The sequence below is a fragment of the Ursus maritimus genome, unplaced genomic scaffold (assembly GCF_017311325.1).
Source record: "Ursus maritimus isolate PB19 unplaced genomic scaffold, ASM1731132v1 scaffold_9, whole genome shotgun sequence".
Classification (NCBI taxonomy): domain Eukaryota; kingdom Metazoa; phylum Chordata; class Mammalia; order Carnivora; family Ursidae; genus Ursus; species Ursus maritimus.
In genome coordinates, this window is record NW_024427107.1 from 69,571,243 (window position 1) to 69,589,096 (window position 17,854).

The following is a 17,854-nucleotide window of genomic DNA, read 5'->3' on the forward strand; positions in this document are numbered from 1 at the left end:
AAGCTCTCTAGGCGTGACGGCACCACTGCTTTACATGAAGCGCTGTCCAAGAGAGAAGGAAAACCAAAGATCCTTTAGAGAAGGGAAGGCCTACAGTCAAATCGTGGAAGACACTTGTCTAAGGTCTAAGGCATATTCACCACGAGAAAAGCACAGCAGTGACTGCTCTAGGTGATCTGGGGAAGACCTAAGGAAAAGGGGGACCCAAATAACACCACTATGCTACAGGCATCAGGAAATGACTGAATTTAAGCAGAAAATACAGTTCTCGTGGAAGTTTCACAGAGAAAAACAGGTAGGTGTAAGCGTATCGGGGAATATGAGAATTCCTTAACGTAAAGTAATGCGATTATATTTTGTCTAATTCAATTTAAGCAAATGAGGGGTTAGATTTAACTTCATCTCCTACATGAAGAGTGAAAATGAAAGCACTATTATCCCTTATATTATGTGCCGCATCTGATTTCATTTGAGGATAATTATAAGAAAAGGGGGAGTAGCTATGACTTTTAAGCCCAAGATAAATGGTAAAGCAAAAGGAAGAAAGGCCAAGGTAGCTAGGCCTTTGTTTAAAAAAAGACATCTTGACCCTAAGGATTTCTCTACTGTGCTTGAAAGGATCGATCGACTGGCTCACAATCGACTTTCAGACCCTTAATTTCATTTCCATGCATGTCATCTACAATTTGCTATGTTTAAACTAGAACAAAACCATACTGGAGGTGACATCAAATTCCATTTTCCTTGCCTTCACTGAACATCTTTATCACACACTGTATGTTTGACAATGAAAAACTTTTACTTAGCACCTTCCTAACAAATTAAAAAATGTAATAAAATAAATGAGTGCAAGCACTCAGGGCTTACCACGTACCCTAACAGGAGGACACAGCAATGCCTCCTCGTAGACACCGTCTTCATTTAACTGGTAGGAAAGTAGGGGAGAGCAAAGTGCTGCTCCCTTTGCCGGGACTGCCCTACTCTACTTGGTCCGTACCTTGTGCTTCCCCTCACTTGATCCTCGCTGAAAACGCTCAAATTAGCAATAATCGCACTTCGGATAAACCTCATTAGCTATGATACTGCCGCCCGCAAAGCTTGATCCTCACTGAAAATGTCAGAATCCAAATAATTTACCTAAATGGTGGCTATAATATTCAGCACCACTTGATATATTTCTGTATGTCTTTCAGAAAAAGAATATTCTTGGATATTATGTCTGTGATGCCAACGGCAGCCAGGAAAAAAAAAAAAAAAAAGAAAGAAAAAAAAAAAGAAAAAAGGTTTCTCTACTTGCAGGCACAAAAACAGGAAGTCGAATATACCTGGTCCCATCCCCGTGTCCATCTTTTCCTATAAAATGAAGTAGTACTTTAGTGTTAACTATTAAAATAGTCTGTACAAACAGTCTCTTAAACAGAAAGTGACAGACAAGCTCAGCACAGAGGCTGGAACAGAGTGAACACTTAGTAAATGCTGGCTAAGTCAGGACCACAATTTAGAAAGTCTTTACTTAAGAAAAACAAACAAACAAACAAACAAAACACACAGGGGCACCTGGGTGGCTCAGTTGGTTGATGTCTGACTATTTTGGCTCAGGTCATGATCTCAGAGTCATGAGATCGGGCCCCGTGTTGGGCTCCACACTACTGGGGTCTGCTTGAGAGTCTTTCTCTTCTCTCCCCCTCTGCCCCTTCCCCCACTCACTCATGCTAAATAAATAAATAAATAAATAAATAAATAAATAAATAAATAAATATCTTTTAAAACAAAAACCTGGAAGTATATATAGACTTTCACCTCACTCTCTAAATATCCAGTGTATCAGGGGCGCCTGGGCGGTTCAGTCAGTTGGGCTCAGGTGATGATTCCATGGTCCCAGGATCGAGCCCTACATTGGGCTCCCTTCTCAGCAGGGAATCTGTTTCTCCCTCTGCCCTTCCCTCCCACGCCTGCTCTCTCACTTGCTCTCTCTAAATAAAATCTTTTAAAATAAATAAATAAACAAACAAATAAATAAATACAAGTGTATCAACCAACACTTAATGCTGCTTAATGCTTCTAGTTCAGGAAAAGCACATGTGCAAACCTAAGAAAATAGTTATATAAATATCTATTAATTATTTATGGCCTAGTTCAAGGTGTCTCTTCTGGGAAGCCTTTCTCGATATCCTTGCTTTCTGGGTGAATGAATGAGTGAGTCACTGAATAAATGATTCTTCCTCTAGTGACCCAGCTTGCTAATTGGTGGAACAGAAAAGTGAACTCAGTTTTATCTGACTTCAAAGTCGTTCACTTCTGCCAGCTATCTGAACTTTCAACTGCTTAACACGGCTGGGCAGCAAGTCAATCAAAGGGCCTATTCACATTTAGTAGAATATGTAAGCTACTAGTTCAAGGCTGATCAGCAGCGTCTTTCTTCATGGTTAAACCTAGATGTACCAAAAGGCACCAAAAGGTATAATGTGAAAGAGGCAAAGTGTAAAAAGAAGCAACCAGCTTAAATAATCAGAAATTATATAGTGAAATGTAAATAAGAAATAAATTCCAGAAGAGCAGATATGAAATGGAATAAAATTAAACACAACACATGAAATGGATCACCTGATCCAGAAAACATCTAAATCAGCACGTCTCAAAGTGGTTCCATGCGAAGTTAATGTTTCTTATACAACAAGAAAGTCTGTGGTCAAATAAGTTAAAAAAAAAATGCAATTGGACCGGTCTCTTTAATAAGAGGATGTCTCCAAGCCTTTAATACACAAATGTGCACTGTAAATCCCCAAAACCAATATGGAGTACTTTTCAATCCAGAACTCTTGTCAAAGGCGGCGGCATGGAATTAGTGTTTCAGGGAAAACTCTCAGGAAAGGCATCTCAGATTCTGATACTCATGTTTCCAGGCAGAGGGAGCCAGATGCATTGGGCCCAGCATGGCCATGGCACATGGCTGCACCTGGTGTACACAGCTCAAAGCAACCACCTGGCTTGTACATGTCACCCGCCACGCTCCCCTCACTAATCCGTGTTGCTGGTACTGCTGGCTGACAACAGCCCAGAAGAAGATACCCTAGCTGGGCTGTGGTACCTGCCCAAAAGTCTGGGTCTAGAGTGGGTCACCTCCTCCGAAAATCACAGGAAGTGGAGGTGAGGAGAGACTCAGAGGCAACATTCTGCAGAGGAATCTAAACCCAGTTCAAGAGAGAACACTGAATCTGAGGCAGGTTGGTGGAACAGCAGAATCTAGGTAAGAGGTCAGGGCTGGGATGGAAAATGGGAAATCAAGGAAGGGTGGAAGAGGTCAGAGGAGTGACTGTGAGGCTGTTTGGCAGAATTCTCTGAACAAACGAAAACATCTGCATTTGCTTTTCACAATGGCCTCCAGATTTGGGCCTGGAAAAGGAGCTCTGGAAGCTTCTGGGACCAAGATCATGTGGACAGAAGGCTGTTCGGTATCTTAGAACAGTGTTTGCCTTCCTCTGGCCACATCTTTGCCACTGTTTTACTTGCTACCCTTTCAATCAATACTTTTTACTTAAATAAATTAAAAGCAAACTTTGAATGAGGCCCATAAAAGGATGCCCACATCCTTGAGAGGCCGTCCAGTGTACTTCTTAAAAGCATGGGCTCTGGAGTAGACCATCTAGTCTGAATGCTGGCTCTGATACCTACCCTAGTGCTCTGTGCCTCAGTTTCCTCTGCTGTTCAATAAGGATAATTATGGCTACTACCTGGTAGGGCTGGTGTCAGGAGTGATAAGGCAGAAACAGTAATGCTCACCAATTATTCTACTTGCTCCCTTCTATTTCCTGTCCCCTGCCGGTGGGGCCAAGAACGCAGTTTAGGGTGGTGAACTAACACATCAGGGGAAGCGGTGATGAGCCTTCACACGATTCTGGAACTGCTCTTCCTCTGCTCTGGTGCAGCCCGTGGTGATGGGGTGGCCTCCACCCGCTGTAGCCTCCATCCGCCTCGGCCTCTGAATGACTGTTAGTGTGTGCAGCAGACCCCCTCGGTAGGCATGGGACGTGAGGAGGATAGAACCCCTTCCTATGTGCAGCCATGGAGATCTGGGGGTGAGTCTATCACTGCGGCAAATCCTACCCCCTTCTAGCGAGTACAACGCGTAACGTGCTTAACACGGTGCCTGGGATACAGAAAGCACACTCTAAATACACACTACTGTGATCACTATTACTTATCTAAATAACATTTAACCATAGGAATAATGAAAGCTTTACCTGCCTGAAGGTCCCTGAGGGTAAGACCAGCTCAATCTTGAAGAGAGATACTGATAAGCAAATGTCAGGGACATCCCAAGCATCCCAGCGCCAGCCTGAGACTTCCTCCCCCACATTTAGTCCTCTCTTATGGCTAATGAAACCTTCCCCTCCAAGGGACCAGCTTCTCTCTCCTCCCTCTCTCACAGAACCGCAGCTCTAAAACGTAGTCTCCGCTGGCGTCCAGATGTCGTGTGTGAGCCAGTTTCAAGTGGAGTAACACCGGACAACCGCAAACACATTTTCAATCAAAAGTGTTGTACACTGCTCGCGAAAGTCACAAGATGAAAATTCAGTCCTGTTTAAAAGGCATTATCTGAACTTCCTATTTACAATGTTTTTAATGTTCATCCTTACAAAGGAAAAAAAAAAAGCCAAAGAAAAATAAACCATTTTTAAGTTTGGCTGGGGGATACCACAGCATTTCTGTATATTGGATGTATTTAAGACAAGGTACCCCCATACTGATGAATGTTAAATTTGAATTCTATACAGGGAATCGATTATGCCTCAGTGATACCATGAAATATACTATGTAGCCTGTTACAGTGATTTTGCCATTTTATTTGTGTAGTCCTTCGAGAGCTAACAGGCTTTAAATAAAGTTTGCAAAGCGTATGTATAATTCAAGTTTTATTAAAAAAATTTTTTTTAAAGAATTCATTTATTTATTTTAGACAGAGAACATGTGCATGAGTGAGGAGGGGGAGAGGGAGAGAGAAAGAATCTCAAGCAGACTCCCCACGGAGCATGGAGCCCAATGTGGGGCTCAATCCCATGACCGTGAGATCATGACCTGAGCCGAAACCAAGAGCTGGAAGCCTAACTGAGGGAGGCACCCAGGTGCCGCAACTTTGTTTTGTCTAAAACTCACTTAGCAGCACCTGAATTCATGTGGTGGTAAGCTTTGACCTGAATTGAGGTGGGACTCAGAGTCTTTATCTCACTTCAGGTAAATATTCACAAGTTTCACTGCAAAAAACAGGTGGTGTTTAATTATAAACTGAAAAGTCACGGGGGGTCGGAGGAGAGATGTCACATAATATATGGCATATGCATCCTGCAACCACTCTGAAATCTGTAAAATTCTCAATTTTATCACCTTCTCTTTGTACAAATCTATAAAATTGTTTCAAAAGACATAGTATATTATTAGTATTAATGGAAGTTAGGATTATATAATGATCTTTATTTTATTAAAATTGTTTCATATTTCTCAAATCTTTATAGAAAACATGTACAACTTTTATAAGAGAAGAGGAAAAGAAAACCTCTCTCTTACCCACATGGACAGATCTCATTTCATGCAAGGTCTCACAATATCGACTACCACTGAAGCATGTCCGGACATGAGGGGATGCCTGGCAGATCAAATGCTAAACCCTTCCAATTACGGATTACCATTCTGCCAAAAGATAAGGTTGTCAAGATGTATTCTATAATCCAGGGGCTACCAACTGACTGTTGAGCATACCTGTGCTCTCTACATTTTTCAGCATTTCAAAGAAGAACTTGAGAAATAATTTGTCAGCTATAAATCTAGATCCAACCTGCATGCTCCTTAGCTATTCTCATTTGAGGGGGAAGAAAAGAAGAAAAATTAAAAAAGAACCCTTAACTGGACCACATACCCTGCAGTCAGAGATTGCAAACAGGAAATGCTATGCAGCTGGAGAAATCTTTCCTTTGCTTCAACAGTTCTGAAGCAATAACTGCCCTGTGACTGTTAACGGGGACTGAGGCTCGTATGCGAGCTACAGAATTGTCCAAAGGCTCATGGAAGAGGTGTGGACAGTCCTGGCTGGACCAAAATCCCTCTGGGTACCTCATTTTAAAAGAGGTTTTACATATATTTTCTAAACCTGAGCCTACACTGAGGGTCTTGGAGGTATGGTTCAAATAGTTTTCCTTGCCCACTGAGAATCTATTTCAATCCACCAGTTACTCCTTTCCCGTCCCATTTCGTGGTTTCGTGATTAAGTAAGTGGATGCAGTCCTCTGTTGACTCCTTAATTTCTTTCCATGGATCACAGGCAATGATGGCCTGTTGCTGGCAGGAGAGCAGGCCTAGCAGTGTTTAGCAAGAAATAACTGCTTTCTTTGCAATGACTTAAAAATAAAAAAAGACAACATAATTTTGGTTCTGTATATTTAACCAAATGACTAAGAAAAACACCTAGAAACAGCTAAAATTCTAAAAGTTCATCCTTTCTTTTCCTTCCTCTTCTTTTTTCCCCTTTTTAACAAGGAAGCTGCATTGTAAAGAAAGCCTTTATCATTAATACGTTAACTACTAAATGATAATAAAAATAGAAGGAACGAAAGGTACAAAGACATGGAAACAAGAAACAGTCTATAATCCAGAAACAACAAGTAATTTTTTAAAAAAGATTTTTAAAATTTATCTGATAGAGAGAGGGGGGTGAGGGAAAGAGGGAGAAGCAGACTCCCCGCTGAGCAGGGAGCCCAATGCAGGACTCGATCCCAGGACCCTGGGATCATGACCTGAGCAGAAGGCAGACGCTTAACCGACTGAGCCACCCAGGTGTCCCTCAACAAGTAATTTGTTACGTCTGGAGCTGGCTTTGATTATGAAGGCATCTTTCACTAGAGGAAGGATGAATTCATCGTAACTGGTAAATCAACTAAGGAAATATTTCTAATAAAAAAAAATGCTACTACCTACAAAGCACATGCTGTGAACCAAATGCTCTGAGAGATACTTAGCACCAAAGCCTGTGCGCTTAAAACCTGGCCAGACACATACTAAAGACATCAACAAACTAGATCATGTCCACATTTCTCTGGCTTCTTGCCACTAAGAGGCAGCATTCCCCAGCCATAGTTACACGTGACAAAGAGACTGGCTTCTGAGGGGAAAGAGCTCATCACTGCATATTTCGGGAATACAGACAACAAAAAGGACTTTAGAGGGGGAAACTGAAAACACAGAGAAAGACCGGTTTGGTAAACCTATCAAAGTGCAGAGGACCTGGGATTAGAGATCTGAGGGCACAGCAGAGAAGTGAGGGCTTGCGTTTTGCTGGGTACATTGTTTTACACTGAAATTTTCATATAATGGCTGTATCATTCAAGATTTTACTCCACTCTCTCTCCCTGACCAGAATTTGACAATTTATATTTCTATGTAAACTTTCCATTTTGGAAAAATTACAGACTCCCAAAAAGTTGCAAAAATAGTCTAGAGAGGTCCCTTGTGTCGTCAACCAGCTTTCCCCAAGAGCAACGCCTTACAAAGTTAACAGCTTACACAGGACATTATCAAAACCCAGGAAGCAACACTAGCCCGAGATGATCAACTAGGCTATAGCCCTAGGTCTGTAAGGTCTATAGCCCTTGCCTGAAATTCACCAGTTTTGCAGGCACTCAGTTTTTGCTATGTCTGTGTATGGTTCTGTGATATTTCACCTCAAGTACAGGTGGGTACAACCACACCACAATCAAGTTAGAGAACTGTTCTATCAACACAAAGGAACTCCCTCAGGCCACCCCTTTAAAATCGTGCCGCTGACCCCTTCTCCAACCTCTGGTAATCACTGATCTGTTCTCCATCTCTGTAATTTTAGATGACCTGGACTTTTATCAGAAAAATATACAAATGGCAATGTTATCTTGATGAAAGTCACCCTTTTATGGAACTTGCTCTTTTCACTTTAAGGTGTCAACAGCACATAGAAAGCAAAAGACAAAAGACCTTGTTTGTACATGGGTAGTCCCACTGGACAGTAAGCCCCGGGTCCTCCTCCTGCCCCAGTACCTAGGTTGCCATCAAACAGATGTCCCAGGATGGGCTCTCACCACAGGGGAGGGACAAGGGCTGAACTGCCAAGGATGATGAATCCATCACAGGGCGTTCTTTGGAAAGTCACATCCTCTCAAGCTTCTGAATCTACAATTTGTCCCAACTAGGGGAAGTGCAAATGCTCTAATGCCAAGAGTAAGTGAAATCTAGTGAAATACAAAGTTGGTTAGAACATATGATTTCATCTATTTGGGGGGGAAAAGGTGCAGAAAAGAGGACTAGAAAGATAAACCCCAAATATTAATGATGGTTATCTCTGGGAAGGGAGAATATAAAGAAGAAACTGCAATTTTCTGTTTGGATTCTACATTTTCCCCACCAGGTACGTGTTCTTTTATAATAAGAAAAAAATACATAAATAAAGTCTCCTGCAGTGGCTTTTAATGCCACAGCAGTATTAATATTAATGCAGTCTGTTAATACAGTAACAGCCAGCTGTGTGTGACTCAAGAACCTTCTCATGTGTGTGGCATGACGATCCTCACACAAGCAGAGGGCACGGAAGGCATTTCTCCTCATTCTCCCGGTGAAGACAGTCATGCTTCTAAGTCAGCCATGTTATTAACCCACTCAGGGCCAGGACCGGAATCACAGCAAAGCCTTTGATTTCTTATGCCAGTGGGCCTTGAGGCGTGGTCCACAGGCCCCTAGAGGTCCCTGAGGTCAAGTACTTTCATAATAATACTGAGATTTTACCTGACTTTTCCACCGTTTAGACGTTAGCACGGACAGTACACAAGTAACGGAGGTGAGACGGCTGGTGTCCTGATGTGAACCAAGGTCACTGTATTCTTCATGGTCACGCTCTTGTGGGGGTGGGGGGGTGAGAAGGCTATTTTCATTTACAAATGCCCATGATGAAACAGTAAAAATTACTGGTTTGTTTACATATTAACCCCTGAGTATGTCTTTCTTATATTCTGTTTGATACAACAGGAAGTATGCACAAACCACTCTCAAGGCACACCAAAATATGACGGTTATCTTGAGAAAAAGCACTTATGCAGTATTTTAAGTTGCAAGCTAAAATAGCTAATTCTGTTTGTCAACTTCCCGTTTTTCATTTTTTTAGAGAGAGAGTTGGGGGGGGGGGGGGGGGAGAGAATCCCAAGCAGGCTCCATGCTCAGTGTGGAGCCCAACGTGGGGCTCGATCTCATGACTCTGAGATAATGCTTTGAGCTGAAACCAAGAGTCAGATGCTTAACAGAATGAGCCACCCAGCTGCCCTTTCCTCTGTCTGCTTTTTAATGGGACACCATTTTTTTCCCTTGAAAGAATGACGGACAAATTGTGGTACTGAGATGTGGGTATTTGGCAAATATTTTCTCAAAAATGAATTAAGTGAGCCTGTCACACATATGGTTTCAGATTCACATTGCTATTAACTGTAAAGAAACTAACACTTGTCAAGTTTTGACACAGCATCAAAGAAGAATATTGATAATCACCTGAATTCTTAAAGTACTCCTCTCGCTTCCTAATACATAGCTGTGTATTTTTTGTCTACTTCAACCAAACAGCATATTGCAACAAAATGAGTTAAAAGACTTTTAAATCTCTCAATTTCAAATTATAATACAGTACTATGGATAGAAATGGTCCACATTAACAAGAACTCCTCAGTGTCCTTGATCATTTTTAAGACTGGGGTCCTAAGACCACAAGTTTGTGAGCTCCTAGCTAATGCTCTCTCTCTTTCCAATATATCATAACTCACTGATGAAGAAACGAAAGGGGAAAAGTAGACAAGAAAGAATTTTCAAAGCTGAACACATACAGGGGTCGATGGCTACTCTTACAGGTTCTAGCCAAGCCAGGTGGACCATAAGCATCCATGACCTATAAAGGCAATGCCGTTGGGGGGCAGCATCGCTGAAACAGTGCATGTCAGGGAACCTGGAATCAAGCCTCCACTCTATTTCCCAGGCATATTATTTTTTAGAGATTTGGTGCACTTATCTGTAAAATGGAACAGGACAATTCATACTTGCCTCTACCCAGGGAGTTGCCATAAAGATCAAATGAGAAGATGCAATAATAAAATAATCATAAATTAGATACAATTATAAATAAGAGAATAAAAGCTTGTATCGGTTAAGGAAATATCACATGTCAAGCACTGTGCTTCGTGACTCAATCCTGTGATCTCAATGAAGTCCCACCGCTACCAGGTGACAGATAAGGAGGCTAGCACTAGAAGTTCAGCCATTCGCCTAAGGCAATAAGGCTACTCTGCTGGGAGCTGGGCTTCCAGGTCTGATGGAGACCCAACTTCTACCCCACAACCCCTTCCTCGTCCATTATGAGGTGAAATAACTTTCTCCAAAAACTGTCTTCTAGTATGTGGAGGGGAAGGGCAGGAAGAAAAGCGAGTTACTTTAAACCTGACTTGGTCCATCGACTCTGGTACGGGCTCGCAGGGTAAATGGTTACCACTACGATTTCCTTGCAGGCCTCAGACGTCTGCCGGTTAGCAGTCAGAAGCTGGACAGAACAGACAGCTTCGGCCCTGTCTGATGTTAACACCAACATCTGTGCAGCTCTCAGGAGTTTTCACAGCCCCTCCCACCTGATCACCAAACCCTCCACAGTTACTGAAAGCGAGGAAACGAAAACAAACGTCTACGTCGTGATGAGATAGTTATCATCACTTAGTGGGTCATATTTCTCAGGACCAAGCCTTTAAAAATTCCTCAACATGATACACTCGCAATACGGATTACTTAGAAGCAGCACGATGAAAGTTCTTCTTTTTCTAGAGTTAGTCAAAAGCAGAAAGCTAGACCCCCAAAACCCATCCTTTCTTCTATTTTAAGTAATGTTTTAATAAAAACTATTAAAATACCCATCATATGTACTATCTTAATTAGAAAATGACATTTTTCAGTATGTACCACAGACCCTGGAATACAGCAGACAGTTGGTATTTGCTGGTTGGATTGAGGATACAATTTAGAAAGACTAAAAATACCAAAGTACCTTCTTTTATCCTACTCCCTAAATTCCACCTGTAACCATTACTGACTCATGTTTCCAGACTCCACTAGTGGAAGGGAACAGGATTTTTGGGACTCTCCTGAGAAATACTCAGAACTTCGACAAGCTCCTCATCTGGGCACTGGAGGTGCTGCAAGCTGGCCAGGAACCCTCTCCCTCCTGGGGGCGTGCCTTCCTCTGAGCCCTCGACTCTATGGCCTGGCCCCATCCGCCTGTCTGGTCTGCTCTATCCTTTCCTGGCAGAACATAAAAAGGGAAGCAGCAAGCTGTTGAAACTTTTGTCAGATTGTATATACTCCTGGGACTGGCTTTTTATTCCATCGGGAGAGTGTTCCCTTAGTAACCAACAATAGTACAAACGGATTCTTCTACCTGTTCCCTCATGAGGACCACCACCACTCTCTTCAAAGGGAAAAATGTTTGTTTTTGTTTAATTAAATGAATCGGGCCTTCTAGCAATTTCTATTCGATCTTAGACTCCTAACCCTTAGAGGAGAGCAGACAGAGAAGAAAGCCTGCAGCTTGGAGTATGTTTAGGGGACCAGCGTGATCAGCATTTCTCGCTGGGGACACACAACCACCAAAGCAGACGACAGAGGCAGTGTAACAGAGTAGTGTGCGAGACAGCGGACTCGGGTACACATCACTTACTAACAAGATACCTGGGCAAGTTAAATAATAATGCGCCTCCACTTTCTCATCTGGATTGAAGGTATAATAACCACAGGATTGCTGTGAAGATGCCACATAAGAAATCTACACATGCACATTGCCAGGTTCATCAAAGGGTTCAAGAAATACCAGTGGTTTCTGTATGGTGGTCAGCAAATGTATTACTGGGTAAGCAAATGCAGATGATAAATGATGCCCGAGGGGCCTCTGCCTTGTGGGGCCGACACGCACTGGGGGCAGGAACCCACAGTGGAGGGGAGTGTAGGAATGGATGGGTCCAGGAAACGTGCAAGTGATGAATCTCGACTAAAGCCAAATACATTTGGTGTCCCAGAAACCAAAGGTTAGCAAGATATCCCTGTGAAAACACCTAGCTCGGGGGAAAACAGAACTTCCTCCGTGAGCAAGTCTGTTACCAGTTATTACCCAAGGGAATGGTCGGAGCCCTGTTTCACTTCCTTTCTTCCCACCACACAGCCTTTGAGCAATGCCATCAGCAGAAAGACAGGCAGTACCCAGAGGAAGGAGAAATGGGGGCCCTCTTCTGAATACAAGAGATTTAAATACTCTAAGATTTATGTAGATATCATGGATTTGTCAAATAAACCTCAAAGTGTAGGAACGTATGGGTCCTAAGTTCAAAATTACCCTTTATGAAGTTTTGGAAAGTCAGACCTATTTCTATTCTCAACCTTTACAATTAGCTGTCACTATAGGAGACTAATTCAATGGCATAAACCACCAATTAGACGTATGCTGTGAGGAAGACAGACATAGGCATGTATTTATCTAGCATGATAGGAAAAAAAAAGAATATTCTGATTGGTCAAATATCCAGTTTAATACACTACAGAAAGGTCATTTTCATTTTTCCAATACTGTGTACTTGTCTGTAAACTAGACATTTGTATCAAACAGATTTGTGACAAGAGTCTCCTATAAGGCCAGAGAAGCCTAGCTAATAGAAAAAGTAACTGAGCCAGGTTCAAGACAGCTTGACCTTAGTTCTTAAAGGAGGCAAAGGTGTCAGACTGAGAGACTGGGGAAGAGGAAGAACCAGCTCCTGTTCTTCAGGAAAGAGACGAGGAAAAGTATGCTATGGTTTTCCTTCGGCACCAATTCAACCTGCCTACCTCTATCTCTTGGGACTCTGGAGAAGACAGACTTGCTTAACTGAATGCGTAAGGAAAGTGTGGGTGGTAGCCCTACTCAGAATGAACCTTCCCAGTGGGAACAGGGTGTGAGGGTGGGAATCCAGACACTAGTGTCTGTCACAGAGACCGCCTCACCCCCAACTCTGTGTCTGCCTCCCGGGGTCAGCACCTCTCATGTCCCAGATTTTTAGGGAGTCTTCCTGTCATCAACTTCTGTAACCATGGATTCCCCCAATCTCAAAATCTTTTTCTTGGTAGGGGGTTTTAAAAGGATGTGAGGAACTGGGGAGGTTCATTATTTGTAAAGCTGGGACCAAGGTGCATGCCCGTCTTCATACAAGTGAGGTTTAACACTTGCAAGGTACACTTCCAGAGTACGTTCGACACAGAAATCATCATCACTCCTGCAACTAATTAAAAAGCAAAAGTTACTAAAAGCTATATCTCAAACAAAACCCGAACCAAAACAGTGGCAGAATGTGCAAGACAATTCAGGTTAACCAGTTTCAATGACTCAAGAAATCTAACCTGCTATCAGTGGAATCGAGGAATTCTACAACGGTATATTTTTTATATGTGACTCCATACCTGAGACTTTTTGTTTTTTATTTTTTAATTTTAATTTTTTTTCACCCCCAGGACTGGGGGTTGCAGAGAAGATACTAGATTATTCTCTTTATCTTCTTAATTGCACTTTGGTCAGGCTGTAATTTTTAAAAAGTCCCTTATGCCATGGCTTACCAGATTTTTCAGCAGTGTGGACAGTTCCTTTGTAAGAGTAGAAAACTTGACAAAAGCGGTGCCAAGATCTGGGTTGTCTCGACTTAAAAAATTACTTCCAAACTTGTCAAGAACTTGTGCATAGTTTTCTTCATTTTGTACGTGCTCTAAAAAAGAAGGAGAGAGGAATCTGAGCTCTTATTTGCCATAATGACGAGTTATTTTGAACCCTGATTGATCACTAGAAACTCTTAAAAGGAAAGCAAAGAGAAACTGCATCAATTATTCATTGCATATGTCCAGAGGTGGTCAGCGGGGCACGAATGTCTTCACTCTATTAAAGGAGGTTTCCCCTTGTTCTTCTACAGTGTTCAGTTCACCTGCATCCCAGTTAATCCATGGACCCCCACAGGTGAGGGGTCAAATTACCATCACAGTTTAAAGCACACTGTATTTCCATTAAGATACTATGACTATCAGGGAACAAGTAGAAAATTCTCCTTAGAAAATCAACCTTGGGGCACCTGGATGGCTCATTCGGTTAAGTGTCTGCCTTTGGCTCAGGTCATGATCTCAGGGTCCCAGGCTTGAGCCCCGAGCTGGGTTCCCTGCTCAGTGGGGAGTCTGCTTCTCCTTCTCATTCTGCCCTTCTCTCCCACTGATGCTTACATGCACACCCTCTCTCAAATAAATAAATAAAATCTTAAAAAAAAAAGCAGTCTTGGGGGGCGCCTGGGTGGCTCAGTTGGCTGAGCGTTCAACTCTTGGTTTTGGCTCAGATTGTGATCTCACGGTCGTGCTCTGCACTCCGCAGAGTCTGCTTCCCGTTCACTCTCTCTCTCAAATGAATAAATAAAATCTTAAAAAAAAAAAAAAAAAAGAAAATCTATCTTGAAATGCAAAAGAAGAGGCGCGCCTGGGTGGCTCAGCCTTTAAGCGTCTGCCTTCGGCTCAGGTCATGATCCCAGGGTCCTGGGATCGAGCCCCATATCAGGCTACCTGCTTGGTGGGAAGCCTGCTTCTCCCTCTCTCACTCCCCTTGCTTGTGTTCCCTGTCTTGCTGTCTCTGCCAAATAAATAAATAAAATCTTAAAAAAAAAAAAAAAAAAGAAATGCAAAAGAAGAATCCATGGATCCTAACATGTTTCTTTCTCTGCAACTCAATTTCCTTCAATTCTGTCTAAGCCTCAGGTCTGAGGAGCAGCATTTTTAACATGTTTTTTTCACACATGATCTCTTGGTGCAAATCGTGCAGGTGTGGATCAGGTGGATTTATGTTTTAAGTTTTGGTTTCACCACCTATAAGCTTGCTATCTTATCAGTTTTTTAACTTTTATGGCCCATCAGAGCCATTAATACATTTCCTCACTTTGAGCTTTAGTTTTTCAATCTGTAAAATGAGACTAATACTATCTTACATGATGGTGGGGCTGATGAGCTGATATTAAGTATCCAAAGTTTCTCAAAAGAGTGAGTGTTCCATAAATAACCACCACTCCCACCTCCTAGAAACACCTTCTCTCCCTGGCTTCCCAGATAACATACTCTCATGGGTGCTCCTTTCCAATGTCTTCGCTGGATCTTCATCTCCCTGATCTCCTCAGGTTGGAGAGCCCCGGGCCTTTTTTCTTCTCTATCTATGCTTACTCTCTTGGGATCTCACCTAGTTTGTGGTTTTGAATAGCTTCTATCAGCTGACAACTCCCAAGTTGATGGCCCCAGCCCAGACCCCAACCCTGAAATACAGACTTCTGTATCAACTGCTGTTCAATACCTCCACTGGGATGACCAACAACGCTCATCTCAACATGCTAAAAGCAAACCCTTAATGCTCTGCCCCAACCCTCTTTTTCTGTAGACCCTTGTATCTCAGTCAGCTAACGGCAAATACACTCTTGTAGATGTTCAGGCTGAAACCCATCAGAGTCATACTGATTTTTCTCTTTCTCATACCTCAGATGCAGCCCACTGGCAAATCCCACCGCCTTTGCCTTTAAAATACAACCAAAATCTGACAACTTCTCACTACCCCCACAGCGATCAACCCCATTTAACATCATCTCTTGCCTTGACCACTGCAAAAGCTTCGTACAAAAGTCTCCTTATTGCAGCTCTTGCTCACCTACAGTCTACTATCAAGACAGCATCCGGTGTGATTCTGTGAAATTGTGCGTCAGATCTGTGACTCTTCTAGCAGATGTTAGCACTTATTACAGAAACTCAGGCGCCCCATCCTTGTGGGCTCTGGGAGGCAGTACCGCACATCTCTACACCCTTAAGGGAAGCAGGCATGGAACACAAAACACACTGACCACGGAAGTACGAGTGGAACCGAGGGGCACTACTTCCATGGGGAGGCATTTCAGATGCCTGGACTCCCCACTTCTCTCTTTCTTTGTGGTGGAGGATAGGGAAGCACGGATTTGTATGCAGGCCCACAGGAGATGCATAATATTTATTGAACGAATTAACAGTAAGCACCGAACAATATCATGTCTGGCAAAATCATCTCTCTAAAGGCTTCCTTCAGTATCTCTTTATAAAGCCTTCCCTTAGTTGGCAATGATCCTTCCTTGCCTGTAATTCTCTGTACCTCTTTTGCAATATTTTCCACTACATCACATCATGTTTGTGTAAGTACAGATCTTTCCTTGCCACTAGACCACAAGACGCAGGGATTACCTCCGGCTCATCTCTGCGTCCCCACCCAACAAATACCACTGTGCTTGTTTTCCCTGAGCCGTTTAAGGAGTGAGGGATCAGTAAATATTTGTTGACTTGGATTTGTTGATTTCCTTTTCAGGAATCTCAGAAGCATTCCCTTCTCAAACCTCCTAGATTGCTGAATAACCGAGAGGAAAATCTAAAGTACTGCGTTCTCGAATACACTCTCGATGACTGCTTGGCAGCCACGGGCCCTCACGGAACAAACCGTGAATCTGCACAGGGGAGCGGCCCAAGAAGAAGTCTCGAAGCACGGAAGGAAACAAGTGTCACAGCGCTCCAGCGAAATGAAGTGAGGCCCAGCAGCCTTCCAATCATCACCGCATCAAAAATTCATGATGCCTACAGTGGATGTCAGCATTTCAGGCTGAGATATTAAAAAAGATAAAATGCAGCTCTGGTTACTGCCCAAGTAACTGAGGGAAGTGGCTCGGAAAAACACAAAAGGAAGGCCACATCAGCTCGACAGACAGGATGCACATGTTTGATATCCACATAAACTGGAGTTAATCCTGACACCTTCTGTCTGAGGCCAAACAGCCTCAGCTCACCCCAGAGAATCCCACCAGACCCAACACCCTCCTCTGCTTTTGGAGGCCAGCAAAAAAGCAATTGAGCTGCCTGTTCAACTGTGTCCAAAGGTGTGTCTCTGGTAAAACAGAAGGATAGAGGATTTTTGTTTGTGTGCTTGGAATTAGAAAATATTGCAGATGACCTATATCATAATCTTTAGATTAACAGAATACTCATGTACCGACCAACCAGCTTAAGAAATAAAGTGTTACAGAATGCTTCCTCTCTCTCCCAATCCCAGTCTCTTACCCTCCCCCCGCCCCCCTCCCCAGACAAAACGACTCTCCTGAGTTTGGAACAGCATGCAGAGTTTAGAAAGAATTACGAGAAGCTCTTAGACTATCAGAAATGACGGACTCATCAAAAAATCAGACAGACTTGGCTAAGGCAGACACAGGCCTCAGGACGGGAGCACTAGCATTTGTCGAGAACCTTCTCTGACCCAGATGCTTTTTACAAGATCATATTTAACCCTCACCAGAACCCTGCAAGGAAGAATGAGGCTTAGGGGGAAGATGGAACATCAAATGCGACATGAGAGAGGTGGAAGGTGAGACTGGTAAGTAAGTATAGGAGAGGTCATGAGTCCTGTACGCTTTGCTAATTCCATAAATGAACAACCATACAGTTGACACATATATTTATGTGCATAAGTATGTGTGTGTATGTTTATCAGATATATGTATATATATGTGAAATTTCCTAGTACAGATACATCTTAAAATGTGTCTGGGGACAGTGCTGATAGTCCTGTTGAGGGCAGAAATAATGGGAATTAATTGTAAGGTGCTTAGAACGGTGCCTGGCATGTAGCACCTGCCTCCAAAAAAAATCAGTCACTATCACCTCTAGAGCCAGGATTAATTATAATACAGAGAGATGTATTTAATATCAAACAGCACAGGAACAC

At 42.7% G+C, this 17,854-nt stretch overlaps 1 protein-coding gene across 3 annotated transcripts in view; it reads right to left on the reverse strand.

Annotated features, from left to right (window-relative positions):
- Positions 1–17,854, reverse strand: part of ASAP1 (ArfGAP with SH3 domain, ankyrin repeat and PH domain 1) — a 339,203-nt gene that overhangs the window by 109,969 nt on the left and 211,380 nt on the right. For all 3 annotated transcript variants that reach the window (XM_040625648.1, XM_008689380.2, XM_008689378.2), the window contains exon 5: positions 13,669–13,814. In XM_040625648.1, coding sequence (XP_040481582.1) covers positions 13,669–13,814 — 146 coding nt within the window. The remainder of the gene's footprint in view (positions 1–13,668; positions 13,815–17,854) is intronic.